Source organism: Marmota monax, unplaced genomic scaffold (genome assembly GCF_021218885.2).
Source record: "Marmota monax isolate L192 unplaced genomic scaffold, Marmota_monax_Labrador192_F-V1.1 WCK01_AAM20220418_F8-fsc00261, whole genome shotgun sequence".
Classification (NCBI taxonomy): Eukaryota; Metazoa; Chordata; class Mammalia; order Rodentia; family Sciuridae; genus Marmota; species Marmota monax.
In genome coordinates, this window is record NW_026695225.1 from 2,681,531 (window position 1) to 2,695,216 (window position 13,686).

Consider the following 13,686-nt stretch of genomic DNA (forward strand, 5'->3'; position numbering starts at 1 on the left):
AAGCTCTTGCATATGTTCAAAAAGACTTCCATTTCACTATGCTTGAGTTCTTTGAGTAACTTATAAAGGACTTAGAGTAATAACCAATTTTCTCTAGTAACCTAATGATCCATCATTCATTTCTACCGTTGTGCATATGCTCTTTCACTTTTACAGTTAGAGAACAGTCAGTGTAGCATCTTAGTTCAAGTTATTGACACCGTAGATACAGAATTGTTTTTTTTTTCTTCCTGCTTTGGATTCTCTCATAATTAAACAGTATATTAGGCAGACCCATCTTTACAATGGATGCTATAAAAAGTCAAATGCAAAAGAAGAGTATGACAAAGCTCAAAAGTTAATATTTGAACCAAGAAGAGAATTGTGGCTATGTTGTAAAGTAGGAAAGCATGGTCCCTGACACTTCATGGGCATTTATTAGATATGTGATTATGAATGACTTAATCAAATGTAATGTGATCTGTAGCCATTACAATGGCCAGATATATCAGCTAAATTTTCTGAGCCAAAGGCAAACCACAAAAGAACATGTAGACTCATTTGATTCTTTTGAAGCATCTTTCACTCACCAAAGGTTAACATTCCCTTCAATAAGCTATATAGGCATGGCTGAAGCAACAAAAATGTGATCGCTCTGCTATTGTAGGCTGTATAACAAAAATACAGATAAAGCATACCTTTTGATTAGCTGCCCCCATCTGCATCAGCCAGAAGTCATCAATGGCATTATAAACGCACCTATCATTGACCCACAGCATCTTCATGGAGAAGCTGAATGACATCTCCATTTCTAATTAGGAGGTCTTCTGAACCTCTCTTCCTGCAGTCTGCTAGGGCTTTATGTTTGCCTAGAGATTGTAATGGTGTTTTGAAAAATTATATTACAAACTTGATTGCAAAACTCCTTCAAGAACTGCCTGCTCTCTGTAACAAAGAATTCAGTCTTTACTTCAATGATAAATGGGGTAGCTGCAGTAGCTTTGCAGGAACCAAGTGGAGCAGTTTGTGATAGGGAAAAAAAAAAAAACAAAACATGTATTTATATAACCTGAAGAATTCTTTTTTATTTGGAAAAAGAATTACAGCGTGAAATGTACAGAAAATAATAGAGCACAACTAATTTGTTACATGAATTATAAGCATAAACTCAGAAAAGAAAACAAGCATGAAAATATTAAATTTTAAATACAATTATTTGTAAACTACTGTCAGGAAAATTTTATCTTGGCACATACAAAAGGCAATAGCCCTGAACAAAATTTACTAACACCCCCCAAAGGATTTATTAACTCTACCATTTTGCACAGGTTAAAGTAAGAGGCACCAAAGCTCTAGGTTCAATAAAAGCATATTAAATCATAATGTTGTGCTTCACTTGACTGTAATAATTTTTCAGCCATAATTTTAACTTAGTTCATAATAAGCTAAATAATCCAAGGCACACTGATTGCATTTGGTTACAAAGTAGATAGAGAAGAAGTGATTTTTCAAGTCCAAAAGTATTCCGAGATGAGAATTTTTGCAGCACAATATTTTACATGTTGAAATGCATGATTTTAGAAATAAAGAGTATCATAATTAAAATGTTGTAAATGAAAGTAAGGAAATAGTTATGTGCTGTTGATTCTTTGCATGTCCAAAGGAATCAACCTGAAAACAATATCCACATCATTTGGGCTGAATGTCTTTTGAGCAGTATTTTTTCCAAATGAGCTGAGGAGCGGGCAGGAAAGAGCTACTTGCTATTTGACATAGCAGCTTCATCAAAATAGGAGAGCCATCTCTGACACGGGTCTCTACAAGGGAAGTGGAACCCATTATTTCTCAATCATTTGACTTGATAAAGTCAAGCCAGAAGAACAGCTTATCCCAGCTTCTCTGGGGAGATGTATAGAATGCACAATATTGCTCTTCCCCATGTTTTCCTTAGCACAACTCAGAAAATTATTTAGAGAAGAGAGGAAAACCAGTAGGTTTTTCTGTATTCCTATCCACTGTGATTAAAGCATTAATCAATTTTGCATATTTACTTTATTTTTTGACTTCATAACTGGAAAAATGGCTACTTAAGACAGTTCCTGACAATCCTTTCATAGATCTGTAGCAAATGTTTAAACACAAATTGGGTTCCTCTAAAGGAAGATGCCTCTCACATCTGAACAACTACCTTGATCCACTTCATTCTCAGTATTAATTATGGAAATTAAACTTCTTTGTGTTATTAGTCTAAACCAGTGGTCCTCAAAGTGTAGGAGGCAGACCACTGGGGGTTCCTGAGACCTTTTTTGAAGGGTCTGACAGGTTAAGCATACATTAAGACAGCATTTTTTTTCACTCTCAGCCTCTCACAGTGGAGTCTTCTAAAGGCCGCCAAGTACAATAGGTTAAACACAAGAGCAGATATGCAAATCCAGCTGTCTTTTACTAAGCCGCATGTTAAAGTAATTTACAAAAGTAAAACACCAGTCTTCTTGCCAATTGTTTTGCTTTGAAAAATATGACTCTTAAATAAAAATGTTGTTTATACACATTTAAAATGGGTTTATTAATTTAAAATAAATCTTATTTCTCAGTTTTAATTTATAGTAAGGTAAATATGAATAGATATAACTTCCATAAATAAGAGTTCTTTGGAGTGGTGTATTTTCTAAGAATGTAAAGGATTCCTTCATTCATGATTTGAGAACTGCTGGTCTAGACAATCAACTCTAAGCAAATCTTTTACTCACCGCAGTTACTGCCTCTGTAAATTAGAGGTAATAAAGCTTGGCCTTTTTCACACTAATACTGGTAATATTAATTGATAAATCATTTAGTAAATGTAAGCTACCATGCAAATATGTATAATGGTCATCATATCATTACAAGAAAAAAAAACATCTACTACTTTTTTAAAAAACAAGCATTTCAGAGTCAATGCTGTGCATCTTTGTGATTACCAATGCCATTAATCTCTGACACCAACATTCAGCCTTCCAAAATGAATTGGTTCCTCTGAAGGGCACCAAGGAGCAGTCCACTGCAAAGCATCATTTCCACCCTCCAAGTTAATGACTTCAGAGAAGCAGGATTCACCCTAAGCAGTCAGTTCTAATGCCCCTCTACTAACTTGGTAGGATCCTAACAACTTGGAAACTATTTCTTCTATGAAATACTTCCACCCCAAACCCTTTCACTTTATGGGGTACACCCTTGCTCTAGCATGCTGACGTTTGATATCATGAGCACATTTTTTGAGAACCCACTAAAATATATTCCCCCCAGGTATTATTAAATAGTTTTTAGCATGGAATTTTTACTTCCTATATTTTCTGATCTGGATTATAAATTGATTTCTAAAGTTTGTCTGAAGCTCCTTTATTCTCTAATTCTATCTTATACGCATAAATGGAAAACTCAGTGGTGGATAAAATTATACAGAACTATATATACACATAAATAGGTGCATGGAAAATTGATGAAGTATAAACAAGGTCTGTGGATAGTACTAATTTCCATTTCCAGATGATATTACAGTATAATTATGTAACATATTACCATTGGGAAGCCTGGGTAAAGAATAAACAGGACTTTAATACTATTTTTGTTAACTTCCTATGGATTTATAATTATTTCAAAATAAAAACTTAAAGAAATTCTATATAATGGGGGAGAAAAATAATGAAAATAATTTTTTAAAAAAGATAAAATTGGTAAATTTGTAGAGATTTGGAAAGATTGACTATTCAATCAACTTCAGTAGGAACTCAAACAAATTCTACATAAAAAGAGAAGTACTTACTGAATGTTCATATGATTTGCTTCAAATCTTCTGGCTATGGAAAGTACCTAATGACTTTAAGGATGCTGACAAAAGATTGTCCCTATGGGCTCCATCTATTTCATCAGTGAAACTGCCTAAAGAATTTCAATTGAATATGCCATTACTAACCATTAGGGGCCTATCTTCTTCTTCATGGTCATCATAAGTAGAGTAGAAATAGTTGCTTGACCATTCCTCAGGCTCTTCAGAGATTCCTGCAGATTGTGACATCTCAGTCCAAACTATAAGAAAAATGTTGAGTGTAGCAGTTACTTATCAGTGCTGGTTCACTGCAAGGTGAGAAGTAAACTACCTGTGATATTCAAGGTTTTAACCTTCAATGGACCAAGATTTGTATCTTCATCTGTATTATAATTGTAGATTAGACCACACTCTTTTATAATTTTTGACCTTTCACAAAGGGGCCAGTTGTATACTTCTTTAATTTTTAGAATGGTCACAAGGTGAGATTGGTTGTAAGTTGTTAAAAGTAATAAGTTAAATATCATTTTAGAAAATATTTACCCTCTCTTAGAAAGTCACCTGTTATAAAAAATTCTTTCTACAGCATTTTTTAATTGGTTCCACTCAAATAGTACCTATCAGATTCTACTTGATATTATTATTTTGGGTTGGCTTGTCTCTCTCACTAGGCAGAGACTTTGTGTTATACACTGCATGTCTTGTAAGAGCCTGTATGTAGGAGGTGCTTAACTTAAAAAATGAATTTATTTAGATTAAGTAATCTAAGTCTTAAATTAACAAAATCTAATCTTGGCCATAGTAAACTATGGTATTCATGTGACATTGGAAATCACGTCAACCTTCTCTGACTTGGTTTTCTTACCTATCAAAAGAAGTCATTGATACTAGCTCCTCTCTTTACTGCTCCAGGGCCATGACATAACAACCTGAGTGAAGTGACATTTAAATAAAAACTGAACTAGGTTATGATTACTTGTTTCTCCTAAACTAGTGGATTACCCTTCCATCTAAGGACTATCAGATTAAAATACTGAGTCAGACACCCTAATTGGCATCTCTCTAGTGGTGTCCAAGTTGTTTAGGTAATACTGCTGTGCGCTTCTATAGCACCTTGTACCTCCCTATTGTAACACTTGCCACATATAATTTTAATTGCTTGTTAAATTATCTCTATACCCTCCCAGCTATGTGAGAATGCAGCTGAGTGCATTTTAATTATACTTTAGGCCCAAACTTTTGCACAATTCCTGGCACACAGGTCATATTATATTATAACATTTGTTGAACTAAATAAACTATTTAAAATCATTTCATATAACACAATTTCCATAAGGACAATAAATATTCCATCTGTAAGTGATCCTTCCCTATTCATCAAACCATGGTAAGTGAAGGGTGCACTGGCACCAGTAGATGCATTTCATTCATCACTGCATCCTCTAATGCAGGGATTTCCAAACTTGAGCAGGGATCCGAATCATAGAGAGCTGCTCAAAATTTCAGTGGCTAAGCTTCACACCTGGAGTTTCTGATTCAGAATGTCTGAGACAGAGCCGAGAAATGTGCCTTCCATATAACAAGTCCCCAGGTGATACTGATGTTCCTGGGTCCAGAGACCATACTTTGACAACCACTGCTCTGTAGTGCCCAACAGAATGATTTGCATATGCAAGACAGGAGAGCCTGATAAAAATGGGTTGGCTTTATTTTCTTTAGACAAAAATAACAGACATAGATTTTCCAAATTAACAACGGGAGATTAAAAAAAAGAACTTGCACAGCCATGAATCTCATCTGAGGATGACCATGACACATACCTGCATTTGCTTCTGCCTGAACTGACACAACTGCCTCACTGACCGCCACCATAGCACTGGGTTGTTCCGATTCAGTCTCCTGGATACTTAGAAAAGCTCCCTGTTGCTTTCTGAAATAATAATGTATAAAAATAAGTGAGCTTTCACATAGTCTAAGAAATAGTAAGAATTTAGAAATGGTATTTCTTCCATTCTCAGAGAATTCAAAGAGCAGATATTCCCCCCTTTTGAGATCTGTGTGATAGTATGCAAAAGCCTAAATCATAGGATTCAATCCAACAGGTTCTCTGTTTCGCAAAGCAAAAACTAATCCTGTCTAGATCCAAGGTAGGTACACTGTGTACAATCCCTGTTGCTCTGTGAGCTTCTAATCTCAGTGAATCAGATAAGTTTTGTATAAATGAAGATAAAAATTTAATTGAGCACACCCCTGAAATCCCAGTATCTTGGGAAGTCGAGACAGGATGATCACAAGGTGAAAGCCAGCCTCGCTAAAGTGAGCTGCTAAGCAACTCAGTGAGACTCTGTCTCTAAATAAAATACAAAATAGGGCTGGGGATGTGGCTCAGTGGTTAAGTGCCCCTGAGTTTAATCCCTGGTATCAAAAAAAGAAAAAAATAAATAAATTCATTTGTATTGTCACATTTGTACCAGCTACTATTAAGTCAACTACTGCATAAAGCTAAAGTCTTTATTTCTCTAATATATGATAAAAAGACTGGGTATTGTAAACCCTAGAAGATAAAAGACTTTTATGATTTGTTATCCTAAAGCCTCAAATGAAACACCATGTGTTGCTTCTGATTTTATCTACTTCTAAAAATGATGTGCAACAAAAGAAAAAGAATCTAATAAGTCATTCACAATGATCCCACTATCATGCAGATACTGCATGGTCAATCTCTGTGCCAGGGTTTTGGAATCAGTGTGGGAATTCTTACTGTGTACATGCGAATGTTCTGTGGACAGTCTACCCTTTAGAATTACTAGATGCAGGACAGACCATCTCTCTTAAATCAGTAGCAGTGTGCTGTCATATAAGACTGCCACTTTCCTTAAAGACTTCCTGGCTACATCTAAGTTCAGTTCCTTGCCAGTATCCATACCTTCTTACTTATACAAAGAAAGAACAAATCACAAACAAGTGGCCTCCATTCAAGAGATTACAAAGCTAGCTGGGTACAATGGCAATCCCAGCAGCTTAGGAGGCTGAAACAGGAGGATCACAAGTTCAAAGCCAACCTCAACAAGTTAGAAAGGACCTAAGCAACTTAGTGAGACCCTGCCTGACTCAAAATCAAAAAAAAAAAAAAAAGGCCGAGGATGAAGCCCAGTGGTTAAGCACCCCTGGATTCAATCCTGGGTACCAAAAAGAGAGAGGGGGTGGGAGAGGGAGAGAAGGAAGGACAGAGAAAGATTACAAAGCTTACAAAGCTATGAGCCAGTTCTTCATCTGCTTTGTTCCTATATTCTTACAACTCTGTCTCCAATTATCATGATATACTGAAAACAAAGCATTTTAATTGTGTTCTAAATCCAGCCTGAGATATAACTGTTAGGGACTATTAGACTCCAATACAAGATTAGAACTGAGAAAATGATGTTTGTGGAATTTGATGAGTTATTGCTAAAATGATGGGTTGGTTCTTGTCTGAGATACCTTAATTGCATTGCTTCACATTACCTATGGAAAACAGAAGATTGCAGAAGTGATAGTTCTTAAAGAATTATCACTTACTCATCACTCTGCTGAGGAGAAAGCCGTTCCTGTTCTGTAATCGGATCTTGTTGCTTCCGTTTTTTAACTGTAAATAAAACAAACCTTATATAAGCATCATTTAGAAGCTGTACTTCCTACTTAAAGGCCAACAAATTTTTTTAACTTTTTTTTTAGTCATAGTTGGATACAATACCTTTATTTTATTTATTTATTTTATCTGGTGCTGAGGATCAAGCCCAGGGCCTCTCACGTGCTAGGTAAGCACTCTACCACTGAGACACAACCCCAGCCCTAGAAGGCCAACGACTTTTACAAACATACTCGCACACTTACACACAAATCTTTCAGAGACCTGAAATAACCAGAGGAAAGGCCAGTATGAAGGTAGAATTTGGAAAAGTCCAAATCATGTAATATTTTATTCAAGGAGTTCACATTTTGAACAAGTGTCTGTCCCCTATCCCAACTTCACCAGGTACAAATTACTTGAGGTCCTAAAATGAATCATCTCCTGGGAAAGACTAGGAATTAACACAGTCAGATCTCTGTGCTGCTTTTAAACAGCTTCTCAAGCAGAGGTTCATTTTGTAGTGTTTGAATTCTCTTGCTGTTTAATAAACCATTTCATTTTAAACAGAATAAAGTAAATATCAGCCCCATTCTCTGAAAAAAAAAATTCACAAAATCTGAGCCAATGAGCTGTTACTATGCTTGTTCTAAAGAATATATATTTGGAAAAAAATTTAAAAAAAAAACAGAGAATGGAAAAAAAAAGAATATATGTTTGAATTTACCTGTCATAAGTTCCTGTTGCTTCAACAAAATATTTCTTATTTCTTTTAACCATGACATCTTCACATCTACATTCGGAGCCTAAAGATTAAAAAGGGTGGAGGGTATATTTCTTCTAAAAAGAATGCTTTTATAATAAAACAAATGCAATTAAGTATACCAAACATGATCTACTCCTTAAAATACCATATTCAAATTCTAGTATTTTGATTCTTAAAACTTGTAGGGAAGGAGTAAATCATTAGCCATCAGATAGATGAAATAATGCAGTTCAAGCCATTATAAAATTGCCCTTAAAAAATTGCCCTTAATTAATAACTGAATAATAACAAATGGATAGAATGCAAAGTATAAGTTCATTCATTTTAAAGTTGTTTTTTTTTTTTTTTGGTAACAGGGATTGAATCCCATGGGGTGCTTAACCACTGAGCCACATCACCAGCCCTGTTTATATTTTATTTAGATACAGGGTCTCTCTGAGTTGCTTAGTACTTGCTAAGTTGCTGAGGCTGGCTTTGAACTCATGATCCTCCTGCCTTTGCCTCTTGAGCTGCTGGGATTACAGGTGTGTGCCACCATGCCTGGCAAGGAGGGAGGTTCTTTTAAAAATATATATTTTTTATGTTTAGTTTTGGTAAAATAATGCTCTAATACTTCCAGAATTAAAATTGTTTGGAGAATGATCTTAGTGACTGGTAACATGAAAGCTTCCCTACATATCCTCCCATTACTCACAAGATACATTTGTTAAATGATTCCAAGCTTTGTTTGGTACTAGGGATTAAACACAGGGATGCTTACCTACTGAGCCACATCCCCCACCTTTTTTTTTTTTTTTTTGAGAAAGGGTTTCACTAAGTTGTGGAGGCTGGCCTTGACCTTGCCATCCTCCTGTATTAGCTTCCTGACTCACTGGGATTACAGATGTGCATCACTGTGCGTGGCCAAATACTATATCTTTAAGCATTTTTATGAACTGCAAACAGTACAGAATTAAAATAAACAAAAATTGCTGAGCACTTGCAACAGATTCAGTCACAAGTCAGGATACAAAGATTTATTAAATATTTGATAACATCATCTTGAAAGGATCTGCTTCCTGTCCCCTTCCGTAATGTAAGATGGACCTTATATCACATCTGGCCAGGGCTTTAACAATATTCTTTAGAAGCAGGGAGCAAACCTTAACTGTTGCATCTTGTAATCATGTACACTTCAAATGATGACAACAAGAGAACTCGGAACTATTACAATCTCTAACTCTAGAAACTTGATGAGGCAGGGAAGTACCTCCCAAACCATCAGCTACAGCTGATAAATCTCCTTGTGTAGTGGTAAAAACTTAAAGCCCTAAAAAACACCCAAGTTTACCTCAATTTAAAGAAATCATGTGCTACTGCACAAAAATGTTTAAATATACCTTAAAGAATACTCAAATAATAACAGTTGAGAGTGGGGCCTTTTAAAATGTGACCAAAATTATTTCCTGTGCCACTCAGACTTCTTCCTTTCATTCTTTCTTTCTCCCCACCCTCTTTCTGACAGGGTCTCACTATGTTGTCAAGGCTGGCCATGAATTTATGATCCTCCTGCTTCAGCATCCTATATCACTGGGATTACAGGCCCATGCCACTACTCAGATTTTATGTTAATGCAAATTACAGTTTCTAGAATAATTTTAAAATGACCAACCTGTATAATATAAACTTCTTCCTTCCCACCATACCAGATTTCAAACTTGCGGTTGTCACCTTTTACATATTCTGTGATTCCAACTTCATCCATCTATAAGAAATAAAATTTTCATGAGCATTTTATTTTGAATATACAATTACATTAAATATACCCAATCATATTCTTAGTTAAAGCGAATGTTTTATTTGGGCAAAATAAAAACAATCATAGGCACGAGTATTTGTTTTCATGGAACTATGCACTTTTGGTGTTCAGACTGCAAGCTCCATTCCAGTGATTGACACAAATGTTATAAATCTAAACATCCACACAGCCCATCTATGATTCAATTCTTTTATAAATTATCTGTGTGCTATTCAAGAAAATTATCAGTGAAATCTAATTAAACATTAGTGAGAAAAGCCACCTGAAATTAATGAAATTTAGTTTTTGAAATTATTATCTGTCAGATAAGTAATAAACTTACAAGATTAACTAATCTCTATAGTATCCCTACAAGTTATAAACATCCAATTTATAAGGCAAGGAAGAACTAGCTAGGAATCTCTCTACTTCCACCAATCCTTCAGACTCTATAGAAACCAAAATCTCTATCATAAGACAGTGATATCTTCCTATAGTCAGTAAAACTTTTGTACACAGTATCTTTTCCTTACCACAGCTTTTCTCCTCCTCTAAATGTCTGTACTTTGCACAATTTTCTTTCATCCTTTGCTGCTAATACCTCGGTTAATTACATTTGGGGCAATTTCACTCCCTTGTATGCACATTCTCTTTTAGCTCTTTTCTCCCTTTCCTCTTTTCTTTCAATTCCTACCTAATTACCTGAAAGACTATCTCATACTGTTCCACTTATGAGCCCCCCAAATGGCCCTAATTAAAACCGAGAATCATTAAGGGTAGTGCTAGTGAGACTCCCAAATCAAGGAAAAGGAAAGCAATTATGCTTAGAAATGAAATGCAACCTAATGAAAGAGCCTCTAACTCCACCCTGAATGTAGGTGGAAGTTACTTTCAAAATTTATATTCATATTCTTACTATATGACTGTAACCTACTTTTGCTCAAATATTAAGATGTAAGATGAATAATAATCTCACTCTGTATTTATAATGTGTCAAAATACACTCTACTGTCATGTATATCTTCAAAGAATAAAAATAATAATCTCACATTCAATCTTTTTTTTAAATTAATTTTGTTTCAACACACCATCTTCCCTTAATAATATGATAAGAAAGCAAATGGGCTTTGAAGTCAGAGAAGGCTGGGTTGGAAGTCCATCTCTACCATTCACTAGTGTTTCCTGGTGCTAGTTGCTGAACTTTTCTGAAATTCCATTTCCCTAACTATGCAATGGGAAGAACACCTATTTCAAGGAGCTCATTTAAGAATTAAATAGTGTACATTAAATGCTGATTACAAAATGAACTATTTAAAAAATGAATTCTTATGTTACATGCATGTATTAATCCCACTATTATAATGAACCAATAAAAATATGAATTCATTTCCTATTCCTTCTCTTATTTGAATTCCATTAGTTTTGTTATTTGTCATTGCTGGCATAGAGCATATCTCTAGTGACCAAATGAATTTTGGAGTTGGACAACACATTGTAAGTACTATGTGCATGTTTTTTTTTTAATTAAAAGAATTGGTGATAATAGTAACACATGAACTGAGGAATCTGAAGAACTCAAATTTCTTCCTCTGGTTAACTGTGATCTTACATAGAGTTTGTCTTTGCATATAAGTGGCTGGCTTAAAATATAGCATGTGTTCATTAGAAAGACATGATCAAGCCATGAGACTCCAGTTTGCTGTGATGCAGTCAAGACAAAGAGTCCATTTAAAGTGAGCGACAAGTTGCTCAGCAGTAGCGTGTCTGTACTGGGCAAGCCCACCAAGGGTAAGACTTTAAATTCAATTACCCTGATGGTTCACTAACAACATGCTGTCTAATAATACTAGCAATTTCTTAATGGTGGAATCTCCATGGTACATGAGCAAGAGGAAGTAAGCATAATAAGACCTAAGAAATACCCTGATTTCTCAGTCTAAAGCATCACCAGTTTACAAGGAATCCTGGTTTAAAACCTTGCAGCATCAATGTCTCATTTTTTTTTTAATTAAGGATACTTGAAATTGTTGGGGAACCAAAGAAGAATCTGACAGATTTTCTTTCTTCAAATGTCAAGTATTATTTATTTCTTGTATCTAGCAAGTCACTCAGCTCAAGTCTACCTTCCCTTGAAATGTTTCCTTCATCTATCCCATGCCATTTCCATGGTAACTATTGTATTTTCAATTCCCCTGATGTCATTACTTCATATCAATCCCACCTTACTTTAATGTACTTGAAAAATATTCTGTTGGCATGCCCATCAGTGTGTCAAAATACAAGTAAAGTCAGGCATGGTAGTGCATGCCTGTAATCCCAGCAACTTGGGAAGCTGAGGCAGAAAGATGAAAAGTTTGAGACCAGCCTCAGCAACTTAGTGAGACCCTGTCTCAACATAAAAAATAAAAAGGGCTGGGAATGTGGCATAGTGCTTCAGTACCCCGAGTTCAATCCCCAGTACCAAAAAATTTTTAAAAAAATTAAAAAAACTAAAATAGAAAATCAATACACATCAGAAGTGCTACGTTAGGTAGTAACTAGGTCACCTTACAACTAAAAAGTGAATCAAATGGATTTGGGTAAAAATATGCCTAGGAAAGCAAAGTACCTTCCCAAGGAATAGGTACACACAGCAAAAGATCTAAACCCTGTCTGAAATAAATTATGACTCCTTGGCTCTCAATCAATGTTCATTAGAGTCATAAAAGACCCTTAGAGATTTGGGGTTTTGGACGTAGACTGCAAGCATCTGGGCATTTGTGATAATGACAGCTGGAATCCTAAAGAAGCTATGAAGCTGGGCTGGGGCTGTAGCTAAATAGTAGAGTGCTTGCCTAGCTGGGTTTGAGCCTCAGCACCACATAAAAATAAAATAAAGGTATTATGTCCAACTACAACTAAAAAAAATTGGAAAAAAAAGAAGCAGGGCTGGGGTTGTGGCTCAGTGGTAGAGTGTTTGCCTAGCATGCATGAGACACTGGGTTCAAACCTCAGCACCACATATAAATAAATAAATAAAATTAAGATATTGTGTCCATCTACAACTAAAAAAATGATAAAAATTAAACGGTGAAGCTGCTGTGGATACAGAAGTGAAGAAGGGAAAATAGTGGGAAGGGTTCAGAGACCCAACCCTGCACAGGAATCTTGTTTGGAACAGCAAGAGGCAGCTGACCGTATGGGGAGAATCAAAAGCAGACTCTGCTTATCTGGTAGCCTTCTTATATTATTTCCAAAGGCCTATCACAGGACACTGCCTGTCCTCTTTAAAAATGCTGAAAATTCTACTGGTTCTCAAATATACTAGTAATGACAACTATGATAAAACATTTTCATGAAAAATGACTAAATGATAGTGACTGCAGAATAAAGAATAATAGTTTTCTGTATTTTGCAACTTCTATGCAACAGATATCATGTTGCTTTTAGAATTTAGAACTTGAAAAACATGAAGCACAGAGAAATCAAAACCAATTACAGCCTCATGTGAATTGGATATTCCTCCGGTTCTGATAGTAAAACCAGCTGGAAGTATTACTGAGTTGTCAGTGACTTCCTCAAGTAATTTACTGCTCCCACTTTAATACACACTAACATTTTGGCAGAATGAAAACTTGGTTTACAGGAAATAATATATAATTTTAAGGGATACGAAAGAACAGGTATGGAATGGATTCAGCCATAGGTAGCTTTGGACACACAGAAAGCATGATGCTTGGGAATGCAGGAGGAATACAGAAAGGAAAGTATGC

The 13,686-nt window shown here is 35.5% G+C and overlaps 1 protein-coding gene across 9 annotated transcripts in view; it reads right to left on the reverse strand.

Moving 5' to 3' along the window:
- Positions 1-1,067: 1,067 nt before the first annotated feature.
- The window catches only part of Mcf2 (MCF.2 cell line derived transforming sequence), a 65,283-nt gene continuing 52,664 nt past the window's right edge, over positions 1,068-13,686 (reverse strand). For 5 of the 9 annotated variants that reach the window (XM_058576065.1, XM_058576063.1, XM_058576062.1 and 2 more), the window contains 6 exons: positions 9,809-9,901; positions 8,119-8,197; positions 7,343-7,409; positions 5,605-5,714; positions 3,932-4,044; positions 1,069-1,796 (listed from right to left, as the gene is read on the reverse strand). In XM_058576065.1, the coding sequence (XP_058432048.1) occupies positions 1,764-1,796; positions 3,932-4,044; positions 5,605-5,714; positions 7,343-7,409; positions 8,119-8,197; positions 9,809-9,901 (495 nt within the window). In that variant the 3' untranslated portion in view covers positions 1,069-1,763. Of the gene's footprint in view, positions 1,797-3,931; positions 4,045-5,604; positions 5,715-7,342; positions 7,410-8,118; positions 8,198-9,808; positions 9,902-13,686 lie in introns of all 9 variants that reach the window. The other 4 variants (XM_058576068.1, XM_058576066.1, XM_058576061.1 and 1 more) reach the window with 3 other exon arrangements.